The sequence below is a fragment of the Glycine soja genome, chromosome 7, assembly GCF_004193775.1.
Source record: "Glycine soja cultivar W05 chromosome 7, ASM419377v2, whole genome shotgun sequence".
Lineage (NCBI taxonomy): Eukaryota > Viridiplantae > Streptophyta > Magnoliopsida > Fabales > Fabaceae > Glycine > Glycine soja.
In genome coordinates, this window is record NC_041008.1 from 16886895 (window position 1) to 16909914 (window position 23020).

The window sequence follows — 23020 nt, forward strand, 5'->3', positions numbered from 1 at the left end:
AGCAAGTGAAGGTGGAATTGAGGGTGGAGGTGGTGGAGTTCAAATTGGGCAACTCAATGTTGTTGAAGGTGGCACTGAGGGAGCAGTTGAAGGTGAAACTAAGGGTGGAGGTGGTGGAGTTCAAACTGGTCCTATTCAACACCAAAAGAATGACATTACACAAATCAAATGTACAAATAAAAACAATAAGGTAAATTTTTTTATACATGCTTAACATACTATATGATAGTTCATATAGATTAATTTTTACACTTAGCAGTCTATATGAAAAGCTTATGGGAAAAGGTGTGCAATAGTCTGTAAGAAAAGCTTATGGTCCTTAACAATAGCAGTAGGCTAAACCTACAAATAAACACATAACAATATTAATTGCATCAATGTCATTGCATTAATTTTGTACTTACTGACATCAACCTCAAGCACTAATTTTCAGAAATTTCAATTTTGTAGGGGCACTGTGGGCACAACAAATTTGTCAATGAAACACTTAAGAGACTTGCTCCTAAACGTAAGCCACCAACAACAAGAAGGCACCAACAAAAAAATTTCAAATTCAAGAAAAAAAAATTAAAGATTGTCAACTACCAACTGTTGAGAAGAAGTTGAGTTGAGAATTGGTCTTGCTACCACTCAGGCCAAGACATGCGCATCAATTAACAAATCTAAATGGCCAATTGAAGATACTAATAGATAAAAATAGGACTGTGTGAAATAATTTTGTAGTGGGGTGTGGGAATTTTATTTTTGGGTGTGGCAATCTTGCTTTATTGTTTACTTTATTGGAATCATGTGCGTAATTTGTTGCACCTTTTGTGTTTTTGTTCTAGACAATAAGAGTCTTAAGTACTAATTTAGGCCTTTTGGGATCATGTCACTTATATTAAAAAATTGTGACTTATCAATAATAAATTCAAATCTCTTTTACTAAATAGAAATTGCCATAAATGTTGAAGTAAACAATAAAACACTGAAGTGTTCAATGAATCAGAATAGTAGGGCAAAAAAAAGAAAGATTCGGGCAATTTGACTTTAATAAGTTTTCCATACCTGCAATATAAACAATTTTCATTTTACTACATAAAAGTTAATTTTTTGATATCGAAGTACTTAGAAAATAAACCATTTTCATTTTACTACCTCAAATTCATTTTTGTTCCAACAAAGTATCTAACATTGTTGGGCTTAGGAATTAGTAGTAAGCTAATACCAAACATCACAAATCAATAACAGGTCCGGAGTTAAAATTAAGCATCAATACAATATAGCTTTAAAACATCATAAACTCATATCGTTGGAAGCATCCAACTACTTCAAATACAACATTGTTACTTTCCAAAATTTACATCTCAACCTACCAACCTACAAAATTTAAGAAGACAACTACCAAAAACCTACCATCAGTTAATACACACAAGGAAAATCAATTCCTTCTATGACCACCAACATTCATTGCAATTACAATGCTTAGTAAAGAAATGAACACCCAAAGAACTACAACTACAAAACCTAACAACTTCACTTTATTCCTTTTAACAACAAGATTATTCTTTTTCCTTCCAAGTTTACTCTTTAGTTGCACAACATGAACTGAGGATGCACAACATTCTTCCTCTTATGCAACAATTTTTTTCCTCAAATTTGTTATTTCTTGTACATTTGTTTTAGCTTCCTCCATTAATGAAGCAACTTTCAGCTTCAGCTCTTCATTTTCTCGAACATATCGGACCAACTCACTCTCCTCTACAGACACATTATTGTCAGCCTCAGTATCACCAATCCATTGAAAAAATCTACAAGAACTTGATTCCTATGTCATAATACCAATTAAACAAGCAGCACATCAGAATAAAACCCAAAACAAAACACAAAATCGATATTTGCATACGTTCCAATGTGGGCATCTCCAAAACCTTTTCTCTGGATGGTTCACACTACGTGATGTGAACATAACAACGGGTACCTCAAATTTGCATTTCACCATACCATGAAATGAGAACAACAATGACAACCCACCCTCTCCATTCATCCTCTCACCCATCAACAAAAACACCTTCAGGGTTTGAAATTTCCAAATGTCTCCCAAGAGTCTCCCTTAGGGTTCGAAATCTACAACAACCAAAGACATGGAGGGTTCAAAAACATAAGTATGGCTTTTTTTTAATTTGATTTTTTAAAAAAATAATAAATAATTATGTGACTTTAATTTGACTGTGTTACGTGATTAGGCTTAATGACGTAAGGTCTATCATATTATTACTTAACAGAATGAGACTAACGACAAAGTACTATATTGAAACATAACAAATTTTTAGGTATGTAATTGATCAAAAGTAAATTTAAAATAATAATTTAAAAAAATTTATTTCTAAAATATTAAAAACATATTTAAGTATTTATTTTTTTTAACAAGTGCATTGTTAACCTGGTTTGTTTAATGTTGAATGGGATGTACGTGGCAAGCATATCTACCAAACTTTTTCATTAGAGTTAGAATAGACGCAAAGCAATGATAATACCAATGGATATTTAGTGTGATACACCATTCGTTTGAAAAAGTAAAAACAAAGTCTTACAAAAAAATTTCAAAATTCTTACAAGAATTTATATGAGAGAATTAAAGAAAAAAATGGATTGCTTTCTTTTTTTAAACAAAGAATACATGCTACCTGCCAAAACAATTCTTTATAATAAATATGTGCTCCAGAAAAACACTACGATCAAAATTTATTTAGCTTTAGATCATCAACTTCCATAGAACTTACACGTTCGGATAAATGTCACTTTATAAGAATGAGTTACAATGTCTTATACACGGCAAAAGCACTGCACTTGTGGAAACAAAAGATATTCATTCAATGAATTGGGACAGTATCATTTTCTTTTTGGGGTCTATTAAGGACTTTGTATTTTACATGTGAATTAATGAACAACTATTTGATCTAATAAGCACGGATGTAGTATCCTAGCCTTGATTAGAGAAGCAAAGCCACCAAATCTAATAGAAACATCCATAAAACAGCTTTCAGTAATATCATTTATAAATAAACAAGAAAAATCACCCCACAAAAAGACAATGAAGTAACAATACAATATAATATATGATATATAATTTACATTTGAATAAACATTCTAGAACTTGTCCCAGAAATAACATTGACTCTGAAAGACAGAATAAGAGAGCTTTGTAAAGCACAATAATTTAGGACGAATGCACAGCAGAAAAAGGAGAAATGTCTATCTGCATGGACGAAAAGAAGTTATACAACTACCTATATAAACTCAATAAGGCCTCAAATTGTAGAAGGATTCATTCTCTAAGGAAGTATCTCCATGGATTCTAGAGTGGGATTTTTCCCCCTCTCTTTTCTCTTTTCATCTTTTTCTCCTTACTCAGAATTAAATTATAAATGAAACTGCCTCAGGAAAATCTAGGATGATGGCACATTAAAGTGGAATAGCCATGATATGACAAACGCAAAAACCATACAAGCAAGCAAGAAATTCAGGAAGCGATGGCCGTGCCAAAATCTTCGAGGTTCTGCTGAAGGAGCAGGTGTGGAGAGTGTGGCTGCTGTAGTAGCATTGTTAACGTCGCTCAAATGCTCCGTCGACTCCTCATTTCCTCCGTAAACATTCCGAGCAACAGAATGGCAAATTTCACATGTCCTGTTAAAATTTAACCATACAGAAATAATTAGAAAAACATTTTAAAATTCAAAGGAAATCTGTTCTGCTAAATTGCTACTATCATAGTGGTATAGTTAAGACAACTCCAAGAATGCATGATTGCACTTACTACTAATGCTCCAACCAATGTACAATTGCAATCATATACACATAAGCATACATCAAGTGCAAAATTGTATTAAGATCCACTTCAAACAAGCTAAGCCTCAATAATCCAAAAGGTAATGCTGTTAACATGCATGGACTGAAAACATAATATAACAAAACCTGGACATTTTTCTGCTTGTCCAACATAAGCGATGCTTGAAGGGTGTAGATACTATTCTCTCACTCTTATAATAATCGTGTTTAATTTAAATTCAAGGCTTAAATATATTTTTGATCCCTGATATATATCCAACTTTTGCTTTTTGATTCCTGATAAATTTTTCCTACGAATCGGATCCCTAATATTTGAAAACTTTTGTCCAAGGTTCCTGTCGTTAATCGGAATCCGTTAACTGCTTACGTGACCATTAACCGGAGACGTAGGCATGCAACGTGTGATGCCACGTGTAATCTTTGTCTGAGTGAGATTACACGTAGGAAAAAGATTTTTTTTGAAAAAATTTAAAAATTTCTTACACCCCTCTTCTTCCTCACCACCACCCCCAAAACCACAACAATCCAACTCAAAACCTTCCTATCAAACTCCTCTTCTTCCTCACCACCACCCCCAAAACCACAACAATTCCACTCAAAACCTTCCTATCAAACCCCTTCTTCCTCCCACTAGATCCCCCCTTTGGAACCCTAACATAAAAACCCCCACTTTCACTACCACCAATCAAAGTCAAATTCTGAAAATCCGAAAGCAACCCATAAAAATTCCTACACACCCCACTCCCTTCGTCAAAACTCAACCCAACACACCTACAATCCCTTAAACACTCCCTCTCACTAAAGCTTCTACATTTCCCCTTTCAAATAATCACCAGAACCCCACCATCACCATCCAAAGGCTCAAACTCACTAACACACTCACACAACTTTGAAATTTCTCCAATGCAAACTCCGAACCTCCCGCAGAGTCCGAACCTAACAAACGGGTTCAGGCTTGGACCAAAACATGTTACATGAGCCTACTTGGTTGTTCCACGTGTCCTTGGCCTCGACGTTGGTGGTAGCACCGACTCCTTTGCCGCCGTGATGAGGCTCCGCAACGTGACCGTGGTGACCACAACCATGAACGTGGCGGTGTCGAACAGCGAGACCATCCCACTGTAGGGCTCGTGCTGTTGTAGCAGCAACTGTTGCTGTTCGACGACGTCATGGATCTAGTGCGATGCAAGCGCGCCATGAACTAGTGGATTCTGTTGACGGTGATGGAGTTTCTGCTGTTGGATGTGGACATGGTGCTAAGAAGCGGAGGGTACCTTTGGGTGGACCATTTTTTCAACAAAAGGGTGGACCTTGAGGAGGTGTATGCGCCGTTGATTGGGAAATTAGGTACAAGAAGGTGAAGTGGGCGATGGGAAATATGACCACCTAAATAATATGATGTCGTTTTTACTTTTTTTTTTAAAAAAAAAATCTTACGTATAATCCCACTTAGACAAAGATTACATGTGATACCACATGTTGTATGTCTATGTGTTCGACTAACGGTCATGTAAGCAGATAACGGATTCCAACTAATGACAGAGACCTCGAACAAAAGTTTTCAAATATTAGGGATCCGATTCGAAGGAAAAATTTATCAGGGACTAGATGCAAAAGTTGGGTATATATCAAGGACCAAAAACATATTTAAGTCTAAATATAACAAAGATACTCATCAACCAACATAACTATTTGTACTAGGCTGTCATGGCAGAAAGGTTAACCAATCAGAATAATTCATGATTTTAAAGTTTTTCAGCTCTAGTTAGCCCAACTCAAATCTCTATATAAAGTGCCCAATTGCCTTTTTATAAGTCCACAACTGTCTTTCCCAACCATGTTACATTTTTAAAGCCTCAAAATTAAGGAAAAAAAAGGTATCATGAAATATTTGCCACCAATGAAGGCATCAACACATCAACTAAAGAAGATTCCAAAATTGAAAAGATTAAAATTCTGTTGCATTATTGGATTTGAATTTAGCCATGAAGTAATGCACTTGGATGGATTTGCGTCAGAATCAGACATAACAATAGATCCTTCCTCAATAAATGGCCCCTATAAATTGCTTTTAAATTGACAATGAAGCATGGACGGTCACCAGTCCTTCACTAAAGCATGCCCTACCATGTTATCACAAAACACAAATAACTTATCTCCTTACTTTGATTAAGAATTTAGGGATTGTAATTAAAATAAAGAACTAGCACTTGCCACTGAATAAAGGTTTTAACTGTTCCATTATCTGCAAGTGACACTGCTGAACCAGTACATGAAGTATGGAATTATTTTACCTCAACAATTGCAACAAGGGATCTGAACATCAGTACCAAGTACCAACATTCAGTAGCTTGTGGTACTCACAAGTCACGACTATTATGCAATCTAAAAGTTGTCGTCATACATCATACATGAACAGATTATCTGGGACCAGTAATCTGTAGATTAAAATATTCTAGGTGGCACATCAGTGAGCTACTAGCATCTACCAAGATATTTGAATACATGAATAGGAGTCAGAAGGGGTCAAATCTCCACTTTGAAAGAGATAAAAAGAATAAGAAAGAAGAGAGTAATATATAGATTCCTAAATTTTAGAAAAGTGACAAAGCAACAAAGAATCGCACTGTGCTTAGGTAGACAACCAAGCGAATCAGTGGGACTAGCTAATGCTTTACGCCTTTTTTTTTTTTTCTCCATCATCTTCTTTAAATAATTTAATCTTCTATAACTTTCCCCTTTCATGGAAAAATAATTGAGCCTCCCCCACCCCCCTGCAATTTTGTTCCTTACACCTTCTAAAATAGGCTTCCAAATACATCCCCCACCATCTTCTTCAGCCTTACATTCATCACTCCGTTAAACAATCCACAACTCAAATTCCAAATAACATACTTCAATTACTTTCCTACTCTATAATCATTAACATCAAACCCTTCAAGCAAATAAAAATTTGTGAATTGTGTGTAATTGCAAATCTTTGAAGCTGCACTAAGACACAACAAGAAGTTGACAAGTTCCAATTATCAATGCCATGAATCAACAAAAGGGTATCTAAAATTTCACATAAAGTTCCAAAATTTAGCATAAAAAAAGCAAATCTCAATAACAAAAAAGTAGTAGGGAAAGAGAAGGGTTTTCAGTTTCACATTCACCTATTTCCCTTAATCTTGAACCAGGCCTCAGCACAGTGCTTGTGAGCAGCAGCCAAATCATCCTTACAGGAACATCCCAATTGAATGGGGGCACCAGACTCATGACTATCACTCTCCAAACCCATGTGACAAATCCTACAATCCTTCTCCACTTTAGCCAAATGCACCTTGATCTCAGGAACCCCACTTCTAGTTTCCGCCTCCACAGAACACTCAGAAGCCGAAGAAGAAGCTCTCCCAGAATGAGGAACACCCCCAACCTCAGGATCAGAAACACAAGCAAAGCTGTAATCATCATATGAACCACCATTTGTTGAGTAGAAACGGGAATAGCAAGAACCATCATCAGCATCAGAGAAGCATACGCTCCCTTCACCACTCACATCACTTCCAACAACCGAATGGCGATGATTCACATTCCCTTGCTCCAAATCAACACGGGACATCTGCAAAGTGGACATTTTTCAACCCACAAGAGCAAAACAAAGACAACAACAACAAAAATAACGTTTTCTCAGAGGTTGAGACAGAAAACATGAAATGCCTCAAAATTTGGAGCGTTGGGGATTGTGTACCGGAAGAAAAGTACATACATATATATAAAAAAAGAAAATAAATTTATTTAAAAAAGGGAGGGGGAGCACTTGGTTGGGTTAAAGAATTGAGAAACTGGATTAGGTGAGCATTCCCTTCAACCCCATTAATGCAAAGTTCCAAAAGTTTTGGAACGGGGCGAGGAAAGTTGCATCCTTTTATTACTGGGAATGGAGAGAGAGTGTGAATGATGAAATGAGACGAAGAGTACAGGTGCGGGAGAAGAAGGCAGAGACAGTGACCCCTGCCAACAACAACACAAACAAAGGTGCTGTGTGAGCACAGAAATACTCCCACGAGATTGCATTGATAAAGGGGTGTTACATAATAATAATAACTTTTTTTGAGAAAAAATAATCTTATCTTAATATCTTTATATATATATATATATATATTGGTATAATCAATGCAACAATTGATTCAATGTAAGGAAAATTGAAAATTGAAGCAATTAAAGAATAACCCAGTAAATTAGTATATGCATTTAATTATTTGGATATGGTTATAATTTTTTTTGGTAATGATATGATGGGAATTTAAATTATTACTCGGATATAGTTAGGATTTAAATTATTATAATTAGCAAAATACTCTTATGTATCAATTGTTTTTTCTTGATTTTGGATGAAAGATTTCTAAAGACCAATTATCATTAATGCAGAAAATTTGGTTATCAAACTTTAAAGTTAACTCTTAAACTTCTTAAATTCTTATGAGTTTAAGAATATACTTAATTCACATGGGTTAAATTACAAACAAATTTGTTTTTTTTTTGGCAAACTCCTAGGGAATTTGGTGGACTCGGACTAAACTTGTACAAACTCGAGAGTCTAGGCCGAGTGACAGAGTTTACTTGAAAAAAAAAGGTCTTTACAACTTGTTTGGTGTAGCCTAAAAAAACAAAAAAAAAAGTTAAAACTCGTTTAGGGAATTAGGGTAGCCATTTCTCGATCCATTTGTTCCCTCTCTGTCTCCCAATCTCTCCATGTGCTTCAAAACATAAAACGACCCAAAAACAACATGATTCGTGACGAGTTCGAGACCCAAGATGCGAGTTCGGTGGTTCACCTCAGATTTGAAGGCTTGAACCCGAGACGCAACTTCTCCAATCACCTTTGGTTAACCTCTAGTTCAATTGTAACTTGTAACCGTTTTAGCACAATGAGTCCCAATCCTCTATTTTGAACTTTTTGTTGGTTATGTAATTTTGTTTACTTACATAGTTACATAAGTCAAAGAATTGAGAGAAACATGTTAATGTAAATGAAGGGTCTTGTATCCTGATGGGGGCTTTGTGTGGAGCCGGAACATGCGAGTGTTTCCCAAAATCATTTATAAGAGGTTGTGATATTATCATGATTATCATTGGCTTATTTCCAGTCTTATTGTCATTTTTCTTATCCTTATTGTAACATTATAGGTAGGGATTATATTTACAATCTTGCCTCATGGCCAAATTTGTAGGGAATCTTTTAAATCACAAGTTTTGGATCAGTGTTTAGTAGTACTATAACATTAAGAAGCATGATCAACATGATTGACATACATTTTGCTATTCTTACTATAACTTATGACACAACTTATTTTTCCTAATTAAGATTTATCCCTAGATAATTTGAGATATATATAGTACCTTTGTTGCATGATTTGTGTAGCAAGTTAATTTGTTCTATTATGACAATGATTTGTTCTATTCTGACAATGATCAACATAGTTTTACCATATATATTTAGAAAGTACATGTACATCGATTTTTTCTTTTGTGGAATGAACCGAAAAATGAATATTTTTAATTTGTGGGATGGGAAAGATTGGCATTATAGGAAAGCAAGAACTTTGATCAAATTTAGATTTTAGTATTTCAGATTATGTACACTTTATTATAGCTTAAGACAAATGTGTCAATATTTTTGTTCATGACTTGGATGAGATATAGTGAAACTCATGATATTCATAGGTATTTTTTTTATGAAATAAACTCCTAGGATTCTATGAGTTGAGTCTACGAAATTTTCACTTAGGTATTGATTTTGATAACCTTGACATATTGTATTTTTTTGTGCATAAATTATTTTAAATTTTATATTTGTCTATTAAAAGATTTAAAAACTTGACTGTGTGCTTTGACATATGAGAATTGATCTAAAATTAATTTTGGATACATTTTTATATGTTTAATTTCACGTTGAAAAAGAATTTTAAAACTGAGTACGAATTAAATAATTTTTACATAAGATTTAAAAATATTTTTGTAAATTTTACTTTTAATTTGATTTTATAATAAAACCTTTAAACACAAATTATACCTCATCCGAATTTAAATATAAGTAAACTTAATTACCTCGTACACATGAATGAATTAATGAATTCGGTTTATAACATTTAGTTTTATCAAATCTGATAAATACACCGAATAGGCACAATATTAAGAGAAATTATGGAGCATATATTGATGCTTTGATTGGAAAATTAAATTGATGCAATTGGAAAAAAAAATATAAGTCAGATAAAGTATACATGCCCTTTGCCACGTCAGCTCAAGGAAGCAGTAAAGGTAAAATGTGTTAGTAAACTATCATAAAAGCTAGAAAACTGAGTGGGACTTAGAGCATGTTTGATTTTTTTTGTGATCAGCTTCAAACATATGTTTACACGAATTCCTAGGCAAATATGACGGGCCACCATAAATGCAACCGAAAAGTAAGGGTTAACATGCCTTGAGTTAATCTCTATTTACAAACGCAAGCACTAAAATCCTATAATAACAATATTTAGGAGACATTTATTTTTGAAAATATGAGGTTGAAAATTTTTATTCTCATATTTTTTATGATATGATAAAATCATAATAAATATTAATTAGTGTCCTTAATATATTAATTAAAAAGTAAAGAAAGAATTTATTAAAATACATAAAATTATATTATTCATGATTCTTTTTATATTTTTTTTATAATTTTAACAATAAATATTTTTTCTTTTAATTTTTTAATCAATGTTCTAAGAAAATTAATTAACAAGTCTCTAAAATAATTATTGTCATATATATCATACATTTTTTTAAATACTCAATAATAATAATATTTTCATATTATATTTCTCAAAAATATTCATAGGATTAAGAAATAATCGATGAAAAAAACACCCTATTAGAGAATTACAAATACAATTAAGTGTACAAATTACTAATTTTCAAAGAATAAAGTTATTTATAAATTAGTTACAGTATGAGATAAACTTATTAGTAAGTTAATATTTTCAAAGAATTATATGTATAGATGTATTTTCAATAGCAAAACTAACACAAGTTGTAACATATATTAAGTTATATATTAATTTTATGATATTAAATAATAACAATAGTTTACAAATACTAACATAGGTGCATCATACTAGAACATAATTGGAGACTATCAACAACAAATACCTAAAAAGTATGGGAATCTATTTGGGGTGCTCTCCTCGTATTTAAGAAATATTAGTCAGATTAACATTGGTAATCAATATGGAAACCGGATCATAAAATTTGAATGTAAATTCTCCTGGTTTCTTAAATGAAGATTTTTTTTTTAAATAAAATATCTAGTTACTGGTCCGTTTATTTTATTAATATACTTTTTTGGCAATGCGATAACTTCGGTAAAATATATATTAATAGTCTACTATAATATACTATACGACAAAGTCGGTTGATTTTGTTGGGGATAAATAAAAATATCAGATTAAATTCATCATATTATTAATTTTATTAAAGATTTTTTTTTATTTTATTATCATATTTATTATTTTATTAAATTATCAATTTAATAAGTTTTTGAAATTTTATTAAATTGTTAATTTGATAAGTCTTTGATTAAAATTAAACACATGTTATCATGATATAAATCGTGATAATGAGAAATAAGTCTTTTAGGATTATTGTAAATAAAACACTAATAATCCAGATAAATCAATATATATGTAACGATCTTTATTAAATAAATATTAATAATTTTTATTTATTAAATTGCACATATAAATGATGTACATATAGATGTTATTATTGAACTAATTCAATTGAGAATTCATAATGATTAATAGTAGCTTAATCTATCAATAGGAAATTCTTAAGAATAAATATAATAGTTTTTTTTAAAATTTGATTTGAGATTATCATAGTAATTAATAAATTATTTATTATATTTTAATTTTGGACATCTAATGTCTTAGGATACTAATTGAGTGAATATTATATATGATTAAATACTTGTTTAATTAAGGATTAATCAAGAAGAAATTTATCAACTCTTGATAATGAATTTAGTTCTATGATATAATTAAAACCTTAGCCAGAACAATTGAATGACATAAAAAAAATATTTCTTAAGTCATTCATTGATTAAATATAATGTGTTGACATATTAGAGTTGAGAATATTATTATTCTTTACTCTTAACCTTAAGTTGCAAATGATGGACACAAATAATACATTATTATTCTTCTATTAGTCTTTGAAGATAAAAGATGTTAATTCATGTTATCAAAATATTAAGAAGTGTTGTTAAACACCTATCTACCTTGATGAGTAAGCTAATTATGATGAATTTAGTATCAGTTAAATATTAAACCTACAAGGTCACACACAAACAAGTGTTCTAATATTTACAAAAGAAAATAATTTATTTGATAATTAAATTAAAGAATTTAATTTAATCAAATAAATATTTTAGTCAAATACTATTATATTTTTTGCTAGCATAAGAAATATAATTAATATAAATAAAGAGTATTATTTTATAAATGCAAAAATTATCCACAAAATAATAATAAAATCTTATATGAGATAGTTTTTTATTTTCAAATATAATATTTTAAATAAAATCTCTCATTTTTATAAAAAAAAAAGTCCAAATTCATATCTCTTTAACATTATAAATAAAAACATTTACAAATATACCATACACAAAATACAAAAAAGTTTAAGCCTAAATTCTAGAGCTTATAAATAGAAAGATTTTTTTTTTAATTTTATATAGTTTTACTCATCTAAAAGTTGATAATAAAGATTAATTTCGATATAAATACATGTGAAATCTTCATACTATTAAAAAAAAATCTAATTATTAATGCAAGAACACACGTCTTTGTATACAATTTTATTTTTTCTCTATTTATTATTATTATAATATATTTTGGTTATAAAATAGATTTTTTTTTCTACTATTGACAACAACACTACTATTGTAACTATCATACTTAAGTCTAAAACTTTAGATAGTCTAACTACCCTTGTCATGTTCGAGTACTAGCCCATCCAATCCATTCACCAAATCCACGACTTTGGAAACTCAGTCTTCTTTCATTAATTTTCTTTGTAACCACCCAAGTCAAGTTCAAGTGGTTATCACAATATTACACTAAATGCAACGTTCACATTTTTATAATTATAAAAGTACAATTCGCTAGCTTCTTAAGTACAATATCAATATTTAATGTAAAAAAATATCAACATTTTATGCTAGTTTTATATTCTAAATAGTTCAATTAACTTCATTCAACTGTACAACTCCAAAACACTTATATTCTATATTAAGTACACTAGATATACAGATTAACAAAATTATACAAGAACTTTTTCTTAAACTATAAGAAAGGTATTGACAATTTTGAATTTCATGATTGAGAAATTTGAAGTTAAGAATACCTTGAATATAAAATAATTAAAGAAAATTGAAATGCAGTTTGAAATTTAAGTCATGTACGTACATTTGTTTGCCTAATAATTTTGTGATTCTGCTGGTCTTGTTATACCGTTCTAAAGATAAAGATAAAAGAGTGTAAAAGTGATAAAGATAAGATATTGCTGTAATTTGTAAATAACTTAGAATCTCATTTGGTTTGTGTTTGATTCTTGTGTGCATAGCTTTAGGAGGTGGATTTGGGATCCTTGTCTTTTCTCTTTATCAAATCGTAAACCTCCACTAACAAAGAGGAGGGAAAAGTTCACCAACAACACAAAATTTCCAACAGATAATGGAAATAGGTTTTGTATCATTTTCGCATGTCGAAGGTGGAACCAACACAATTATATGGTCAACTTAAAGAACCATGTGTCATCATTAAGGTTAATGACACCAACAGGAGCTAGTAGCCATTTTATCTATATAGTACAATTATGGTGGGGTACCATCAATGATGGAGCTAGTAACAAAGAAACTTCCAAAATATATAGGTTATGGGCTATATATATTATGGTTTTATCTACAGAAGAATAAGTCAATTTTCCGAAGTTACGTGTATCCCAGTAAACACCAAGCCTTCTAATAAAAAATGTTACTAGTACATTGCAGATTGCACTTTGCATTTGCAGCACATAATTGTGCAAGAAGATTTCCTCAAATCTATGCATGTCTGTGGAAAGCTGCGTTAATCTGAAACACAGAATCACTTGAATTTACAGAATTGAACAACAACTACCTTACATATATGTGAAAAAATAATCGATTATTTTTAACAAGAAACATTAAATAAGAGATTCCCAATATTGTCTCCATTTTTCCTTCCTCTCATTTTTCCTCCTTCTATTTCCATCAAATAAACATATGGTAAATATCAAAGATACTACTTGATAGTTGACCATGTTTGTTCTATTTTAAGAAATGCCATTTTTCTATCATCTTTTTAAAAGCATAAGCAAGTGAGACTAATCAAGAAATATGTTATTCTAAATGCTATTTATTATTATTATTTATTTATTTTTTGTCATTTGATTTGATGTACATTTAATAGTACAATTCTTTTTTAAATCATATGTGTGTGTCACACTTATATAAAAATTAAACTTAAATATATTTTTGTCAGTAATAAATTAATTTTTTTAATTTTAAGTCTCTAATATTTATTTTTGCATTAAATATCTAATAAAATAAAAAATATATTTTAGTCCTTATTATTTTGTTTTAATCCTTCAAATATATTTATCTTTTCATTTTTATCCCTAAAATATATAGATAATTTATTATTAATCCCTATCAAATGTTTTTCAAAACAACTAATAAAAAATAAATAAAATATTATAAAGACTAAAATAAATAAAATATTATAAAGACTAAAGGAAAAAAATAAATATCCTCTAATAATTCCTTCCCCAAAAAATCTACCCACCATAATATAGGAAGTGATAGAATCATAGAAGGAATTTAAGAGGACAATGACAGAATCGATGCTAATTTTTAAAAGCAAGTAGCACCTTCATCCAAACATGTAATTGGTAGGTGTCAGGTCAATCAACACTTATCTTTGCCCACTACAACCTGACAAACCAATCACATTCATGATTGCGTTGTTTGTTCCATTTTAGCGCAAGTTACTACAAGTCTGATATTTTTAGTACCAGGATTGTGCAATTCCTTTTTTTGGTTAATAACCAGCCACACATGGTTTATACACTAATTAATTTCCTACCCCTAATTCACACCCTTTTCTCTTGTTTAGCCTTTTAATTAGATCATTAACATAATCAGAAAAATATTGACCAAATAAACACAGTACTAGGTTCCTGTTTCTTACTCCTATTATAGCAGGAAACATGCTGATCAGTGTAGTTTTCAACAATTTCATGATTTCAGCTGCTTCTAGGAACAGTGGATGGTACAAATAGCCTTCATGTATTTCAACTTTGCAGGAGGCAGAGCATGAGATATAACATCTTTTGGAATGTAAAACAAAGTTTCGTAATTAACGTGAATTTTCGCAGTTATGGAAATTGAAGGTAGTTATTATATTAGGGGCAGTTGATTGAAGCCATATTGATCAATTTGGTTCCATTAACAATAAGATGCATCACTAAAACTAAGGAGATTTACTCACTATAAATCTATAATCTGTAATATAAGAAATGCAATAGAAGCAATTCAATTGTTCAAACTAGTTGGAATGTTAATAACTTTTCTCTATCCTACATATAACAGATAACGCGCTATTTATTACAGATTTCAAGCAAGTCATTGAGTCCAAATCATACCCAAAAACAAAATGAGTGTATCCTTGAACTCATGAACCTATATCCTACTGTCTTTCACCAAGAAAAAGCACTTACATTGCAATCATTGGAGTAACTAGCTACGGCCATAGCCTCCAACTTTAGTTGCGTAAGTACACATGCGCAATGAAACAGGTTCACCATGATCATGATAGTGTCACTACAAATGCCTTCTACCATGTTACAGAGATATCAATATCTGGTTCCAAGGCAGGACCTAAGATAAAGTGTTGGTGGTTCCTGAACTTCAAGATTAAATTGACCCTCTTCTCCTGTGTTCTATTTTCGTATTCATCATCCTAGATCTCTAAAATAAAGTTAATTTGAATAAGTAATCAATTTATTTCAATTTAAAATGCTATTTATAAGAAAAAGTGAAGGGAAAATTTTGCTCTATTTTCATTTAAACAAATAAACATCGTATTTTAGATCAAATTCATCATCGATTTTAAATTAACTGTCCATTTTAAACATTGACCCATCAAAAACACTATTAAATTATTTCGAATTGATAACATGCGCCATAATTAAATAAATAGTGCAATAATAAATAAAAAACTTAATATAAAATAATTTAAATTGACATTTCATATTCTGGTCAAAATTAATGGTCTATTTTAATTTAATATAATAACAAATTTTAAATTTTGGTTCATTAAAATGTTAAATTATTTTCCAATTGACAATATGCGCAAATAATTATAAAAATAGTGCGACAATAAATAAAAAATAATATAAAATTAATTTAAATGCACATTATCAATAAAAAATTAGTATTTTTAGCAATACACAATAAAAGTAAATTATATATAACAATTAAATGTAATTATCTTAATTTTAATTATATAGATTTAGAGGGTAACCGGAGACAACTAAATTTATTTTTTGAATTATTATATATACCTTGAGTAGGGTTGTACAAAAACTAGTTCGATAAAAAAATCAAATTAAATTGATTTCAAACTTTTTTAACTGATTCAATTTTATATCAAAATAGTCAAATTAATTTAGAAATTGGTTTAAAATTGAACCAGTTTTAAAAAATTGATTCTGAATTGAATTAATTTTTAACCAGTTTTAAACTAATTCTAAAAAGGGCAAACCAATTTTGAACTAGTTTTAAAACTATTTTTTTCAAATAAAAAAATTTAAATAAAAACCAATTTGATTGACCAAATTGATTTTGTAAAAAATAGTTCGATTAACTAAATTAATTTTATAAAATAATGCACTCATTTTTTTTGAACTAGTTTGGAGAAAACCCAATCCAGTTTAACTTAATTACAATCTAATTCAATTGAAAGCAGTTTTTTTAAAGTCCCTGAGCACCAATATTTTTGCTCTCATCATCAATGTCGTTAATTTGTAGAATCTAGACTACAGGCTAAGTGAAAAAAAAGAAGCAAACAAATGAAAGGGGAATGGTAACACATAAAAGTGAAAAAATCGATTATATACTATCAATATATTATTATATAGTACAGTTGTTATTTTTCTTCACTATATTAAATATCTTATCTCAGTATCCTTTTTTGTTGAAAAAAATAATATAAAAATATTATACTAATACAATTTCCCATTACATATTTATTTGTCATACATACTGGTAGTTTATTCTTGATAATTTTCGGGAAAACTTCAAGCATATTTATTGGTACCAAAAGCCCCAAAAGTGAAATAGGTTTATGACAAAATATCTTGATTGGCAGCCATATGGGCCGAAATGGGTATATAGTATAAGCCCAAGATAGAAACTTTGGTGTATATCACTTACACAGGCAGATTACTTTTGAATAAATCATATGCTTTTGTTAATATAAAATAAAATATATAAAAATATAAGAAGAAAAATACTTAACTACGTAGTTGAGTGCTTTGAAATACTGCCGACGGCGAGTTAACCGCGTTTCCATGCATCAGGCACACGTAGAACACAGCACAGATAGCTGAAACTACAGAAGAGTGAGTCTGCAAGAAATCTTAGTTTGTAAGATATAAAGTAATTAATTACCCTATTCCTATGTTCTTGTATATCAATCCATCATTATACTCCTAGGACAGAAATATTTGTATGCTTCACGTTAACTCTAAGAAATATTAAATCACGAACGAACACTTTTGGCTACAGCAACAAGTATCACCCAGCAATGTTACCAACAAGAAATGCAAAGCTCAAAATTATCTTTCTGGGATTTTGGACGATTGTAGAAGGATTTTGGCAAATCATACTGGTTTTAATCTGTTTTTTGTTAAACGTTCTGGTAACCGGCGGGTAGCAAATGCTTTAGCAAAGTTAACTTTTGATTGTAATGAGAAATAATAGATATGGAGGAGGCACCATACCAGGTGGACCACCTCATTATTGCAGATTGATGTACATAATCTTGATGTTGGAATACATTGATCCAATATTTTCTTTTAAAAAAAATTAAATGAAGATAATAGTATTTTCGGAAAATTAATTCTATATTCTGACTACCAGAAAAAATCCTTTCTACATCGCTCCAAAAATTCTTTGTTAAAATTGACACTGCTTGCTGCCTCTGTGTGCACACTAGGCCATTTGGTATCCTTCTCCAGAGAAAGTATAATTGTATGATTTAGAAAGAATTGTGGTAGTCCTAGACAAAATTTGTGGCCCCTTTCTCTCAAAGCAACACATGCCTCATCCCATATAAGCTGAATTAGATGATACTATCAAGTTGTTGTTATATAACTGTTTACTGTTGTTAATTTGTTACTGACTAATAAGTGGATAGTACAGGCCAATGTGCTCAGAAGCATTGATCTTCGTAGTTGATGCCTAGGCTAGCCTCTTGATTCCCTTCTTTGTATTTTTGTAGAACTCAAGAATGTGACAAAGAATTTGGTTGCACTATGACTAAACTTGAACTGGATTGTTGAGGATAATAAATTAATAATAACTCAAGGAACTTAAAAACATAGCATGTTATTCTCAACTTTCAGACAAAATTCTTTGGATTCCAATTATGCAGCATACTGAGGTATCTCAAATTAGCTCAAATTAGTTACAAGTTCTTTTATTTGTTCTTAGCTTGACTCAACCAGTCAAATCATCTTAAATCGAATATGATTTTGTTAAGAACCGAGAAGAGGGAGCCTAGCTTTCGAGACCTAGGTGTCTCCAGGGCGAAGAAGGATGAGAAAAGTGAGTATTATTTTCATTCAATCATTAGATACATCATGTTCTGTTTATATAGCATTTCTGCTCATACAAGTCTAACGATTCATTTTTGCTGGCGTGTAGCCTTGGAGGAAAAAGACAAAGTGATTGGGTCCTAATCCTAACAGAATTCTGACACCTCAGCCGACAAGGTGAATTTGTGAATTTGAGGGTGATTCCCCTGCTGGGTGCCTCCATCTGCTCATTCATTCCACGAAGTCCCGTAGGTAAGAAGGTTTGGTAATGGTCCTTTTTGGTCTTGATTCTTCCGTTTTTGCCCCTTCGTCTGGTGATTCTGCTTTCTTTGGTTCTGTTTCTGCTAATTCTGCTATTTGTTTCTTAATTCTGGTTTCAGCTATATCATTCCCCTGCGCATGGAAAACAACCTTGTCCTCAAGGTTGTAGGCAGCTTGCAACTGTGTCCATGGTTCCCAGGTGGTGTCTTCGGGTAAAAGACCGGCCCACTGAACCAGAACGAGGAGTTGTTTGTCATCTCCGGAACCCTGCCACTTGGTGTCGAGTATCACAAGGGGGGAGATGAGGGGTTGATGGTCTTCAGCGTCCTTGGGTAATGGGTTGGGTCTGGTCTGGGTGTCCTGTGATGGGTGATATGGCCTGAGCAATGAGCAATGGAAGACAGGATGGATTCGTGAATCTGGAGGAAGGTCAAGTTTATACGCTACGGGGCCAATTCGTTGAAGTACCCGAAAGGGGCCATAGAATTTCTTTGCTAATTTGGAATATTGGACTCCTGAGACTGTTGACTGACGACGTGGACGAAGCCTGACCAATGCTAAGTCTCCTTCATTGAAGTGCACGTCCCTGCGGCGCTTGTCAGCAACCTCTTTCATTCGAAGTTGAGCTTTTGCCAGTTTCTTGGTCAGGAATTTGATCATGGTGTCGCGGTTGGAAATCCACGTGTCTACGGCCTCCACCTTTGAGATACCTGCTAAATATCGAGGAAAATGGGGTGGCTTCTTCCCGAAAGTGATCTCGTAAGGGGACATCCCTGTGGCAGAGTGGGTAGAGGTGTTATAGGACCATTCGGCCCACACTAAGAAGCGCCGCCAGGTCGTTGGTTTCCGGTGGACAAATGCGCGGAGGTACTGCTCGATGACACGGTTCATAACCTCGGTTTGACCGTCTGTCTGAGGGTGGTACGCCGTGCTCATCTTGAGGGTCGTGCCGCTGAGCTTGAATAATTCGCGCCAGAAACGACTAAGGAACAGGGGATCGCGGTCGGAGACAAGGCTGCGCGGTTGACCGTGGAGTTTGCCGCAGATTTCCATGAATAATTGTGCCACTGCAAATGCTGTGTGTTGTGCCGGAAGAGATCCGAGGTGGACCCCCTTTGAAAAACGGTCGACAATGACCAGCACTGTGGAATGGCCTTGACTTGGGGGAAGACCCACGATGAAGTCTAAGGATAGGTCTTCCCAGGGGCTTGCCGGAATCGGAAGGGGGCAGAGTAAGCCCGCGCGCTTCTGATGATCATTCTTGGTCTGCTGACATGTGAGACAGGAGGAGATGAAGATGTGTACATCCTTTTTCATGGAGTTCCAAGTGAAATTCTCACCAATGCGTGCCATAGTTTTCGAGATTCCGAGGTGACCGCCCGTCGGTGTGGCGTGAAACTCCGTGATGATGGTAGGGATGAATCGTGAGTCCTTTGGAAGCCATATCCGCCCCTTCTGGAGGATGAAGTCCTGGTTGATGGAACAATCGTGGTAATCTTGGGGATTGTCCTGAATACGCTGGCGATAGTCGCGGAAATTGGAATTGTTGAGTAATTCCCTCTTGAGTTCCTGCAAAAATAGACAATTGGGAATGGTTAGCAGGAAGAGTTGGCCGGCGGGAAGAGGGTCCATCTGGCGTGAGAGGGCGTCGGCCACCGTGTTAGCCTTGCCGGCGCGGTACTGTATGGAATAATCATATCCCAGGAGTCGTGCCAGATAACGGTGTTGCTCCGGTGTCTGAATGGGTTGTGCCATGAGTTCTTTCAGGCTGCGGTGGTCGGTGAGAATGGTGAAAGGATGCCCCAAGAGATATTGGCGCCATTTTTTAATGGCAGTAGTGACAGCGGCGAGTTCACGAACATAGGTAGAGGCGCGCAAGAGCTTGGTGGAGAAGGTCTTGCTGAAAAAAGCGATGGGGTGGTTCTGTTGAGAGAGAACGGCTCCCATTCCGATGCCGGATGCGTCTGTTTCAACCACAAAAGGTAGTGAGAAATCCGGTAGGCGGAGCACGGGGGCGGTACACAGAGCGTCCTTCAGTTGCTGGAATGCGGTGTCAGCCGTGGTAGTCCAGCAGAAGGCATCCTTTGCGAGGAGGCGGGTGAGGGGGGCTGCTATGGTGGAGTAGCCTCGAATGAATCTCCGGTAGAACCCGGAGAGGCCCAAAAAGGCACGTAGGGCCTTAGCTGAATTTGGGGTGGGCCAGTGTTGGACTGCTGCAATTTTGGCTGGTACTGGGTGTACTCCCCCCGGGGAGACGATATGGCCCAAGTACTCCACTTCTGAGGTGGCAAAGGTGCATTTAGAAATTTTGAGGAAAAAATGATTGTCGTGAAGGATTTGGAAGGTGGTGTGAAGATGGGTGAGGTGTTCCGACAGGGTTCGGCTATAGATGAGGATATCATCAAAAAATATGATGATGAATTTTCTCAGGTAAGGGCCGAAGGTGGTGTTCATCGTAGCCTGGAACGTGGACGGGGCGTTGCAGAGCCCAAAAGGCATGACGAGGAACTCGTAGTGGCCATGGTGTGTGCGGAAGGCCGTTTTGCTGACGTCGGAGTCCGCCATTAAAATTTGGTAATAACCTTGCATGAGGTCCAATTTAGAGAACCAGTTAGCGCCACCCAGTTCGTCGAGGAGTTCGTCGATTGTAGGAATCGGAAAACGATCCTTCACGGTTAAGGCATTCAAGGCCCTATAGTCGACGCAAAAACGCCACGACCCGTCTTTCTTCTTCACGAGTAATACGGGTGATGAAAAGGGGCTCGTACTAGGGCGGATTATCCCTGATTGAAGCATTGCGGCTACTTGATTTTCAATTTCGTGTTTCTGAGAGTATGGGTACCGGTAGGGTCGGACGTTGACCGGAGAAGACGCAGGGAGAAGGTGTATCTGATGGTTTGTGGGACGTGAAGGGGGTAGGGAGGTGGGGTTCTGAAATAGGGAAGAAAATTGTTGTATGAGGGGTAGGATTGTCGGGGGAATGGTGGGGGATGATGGTGGTGAAGGGCAAACTCGAAGATGAAAGAATTCATTAACGGCGTTGGTCTGAACCATACGACGCAGTTGAGTGGGGGAGATAGCCTCAATGTCATGAGTGGCATCACCTCTGAGCTCGATGATGTTGCCCTGATGGACGAACTTCATAGTCAAGGTTGAGTAGTCCGTTAGGATGGGGCCTAAGGACTGTAACCAGTGAACCCCGAGGACCACATCGGCGCCACAAATGGGAAGAACGTAGAGGTCTGGGGTGAAGGTATGGCCTTGTATCTGAAGGGTGGCAGAAGGACATAGGTGGTGGGATTCAATGAGGTTGCCATTTCCGACGCGAACTCGCAGGGGAGGGGTGGGCTGGGTAGGGAGGTCGAGGTGGCGGACAAGGCGGGCTTGCACGAAGTTGTGCGTGCTGCCGCCGTCCACCAGAATGACTACGGGGCGATTGGCAAGGCGGCCCACTAAACGGAGAGTCTCCGGGGCCGAATGACCCGACAACGCGTAGAAGCTAATTTGGGCCTTGGGTTGGTCCGGTTGGGGTGGGTCTTGTGGGGGTGGGTCGTGTGGGTCCGGGTTGGGGCTTGGGTTAGGTATGGGTATTAAAGGGTCAGGTAAAGCATTTGGGTCGTCCTCATCTGCTACCAAAAGAAAGAACCGAGAGGCACAGCGGTGCCCTCTCGTGAACTTCTCGTCGCAGTGGAAGCATAAACCACGTTCCCTGCGACTAGCTAGTTCGGCCGGAGTGAGGCGGCGGAAAGGGAGTGGGGGTGGTTTCGGTGGAGTAGGAAGTAAAGGGGTAGGAGAAGGGGGTGGGGAAAAATTATTAGGGTTGGGTGGGGGCAGTAAAGGAAAGGAATTTGGGAGGGAGGAGGGTCGATAAGGGAAAGAGTGAGCGGGCGAGCGGCGTTGGGCGGCAAGTTTGTCCTCCTGGAGGCGAGCCAGGCCGGCGGCGTGAGCTAAGGTGAGGGGTTGTAAGGCCTGTACCTCACGGCGGATGTCAGGGTCCAAGCCT

The 23020-nt window shown here is 34.7% G+C and overlaps 1 protein-coding gene across 2 annotated transcripts; it reads right to left on the minus strand.

Annotated features, from left to right (window-relative positions):
- Nucleotides 1–3068: 3068 nt before the first annotated feature.
- LOC114419001 lies at nt 3069–7868 on the minus strand. 2 transcript variants are annotated; one of them, XM_028384575.1, is made up of 3 exons: nt 7628–7868; nt 6984–7429; nt 3069–3666 (listed from the first exon to the last, which is right to left on the minus strand). In XM_028384575.1, the coding sequence occupies exons 2-3, from the start codon at nt 7427–7429 to the stop codon at nt 3429–3431; spliced, it is 684 nt and encodes a 227-aa protein (XP_028240376.1). In that variant the 5' UTR covers nt 7628–7868; the 3' UTR covers nt 3069–3428. The 2 variants fall into 2 exon arrangements, with proteins under 2 accessions (XP_028240376.1, XP_028240375.1); XM_028384574.1 differs by having other exon boundaries at nt 6984–7867.
- Between the last annotated feature and the right edge of the window lie 15152 nt (nt 7869–23020).

Bases quoted from the DNA above. Each gene is read 5' to 3' on its own strand.
- LOC114419001 (XM_028384574.1), bottom strand. From the start codon at position 7,444: ATGTCCACTTTGCAGATGTCCCGTGTTGATTTGGAGCAAGGGAATGTG. The intron at 3,667-6,983 runs GTGAATGTGAAA...AAATTTTAACAG, and splicing joins TTCAAGATTAAGGGAAATAG to GACATGTGAAATTTGCCATT.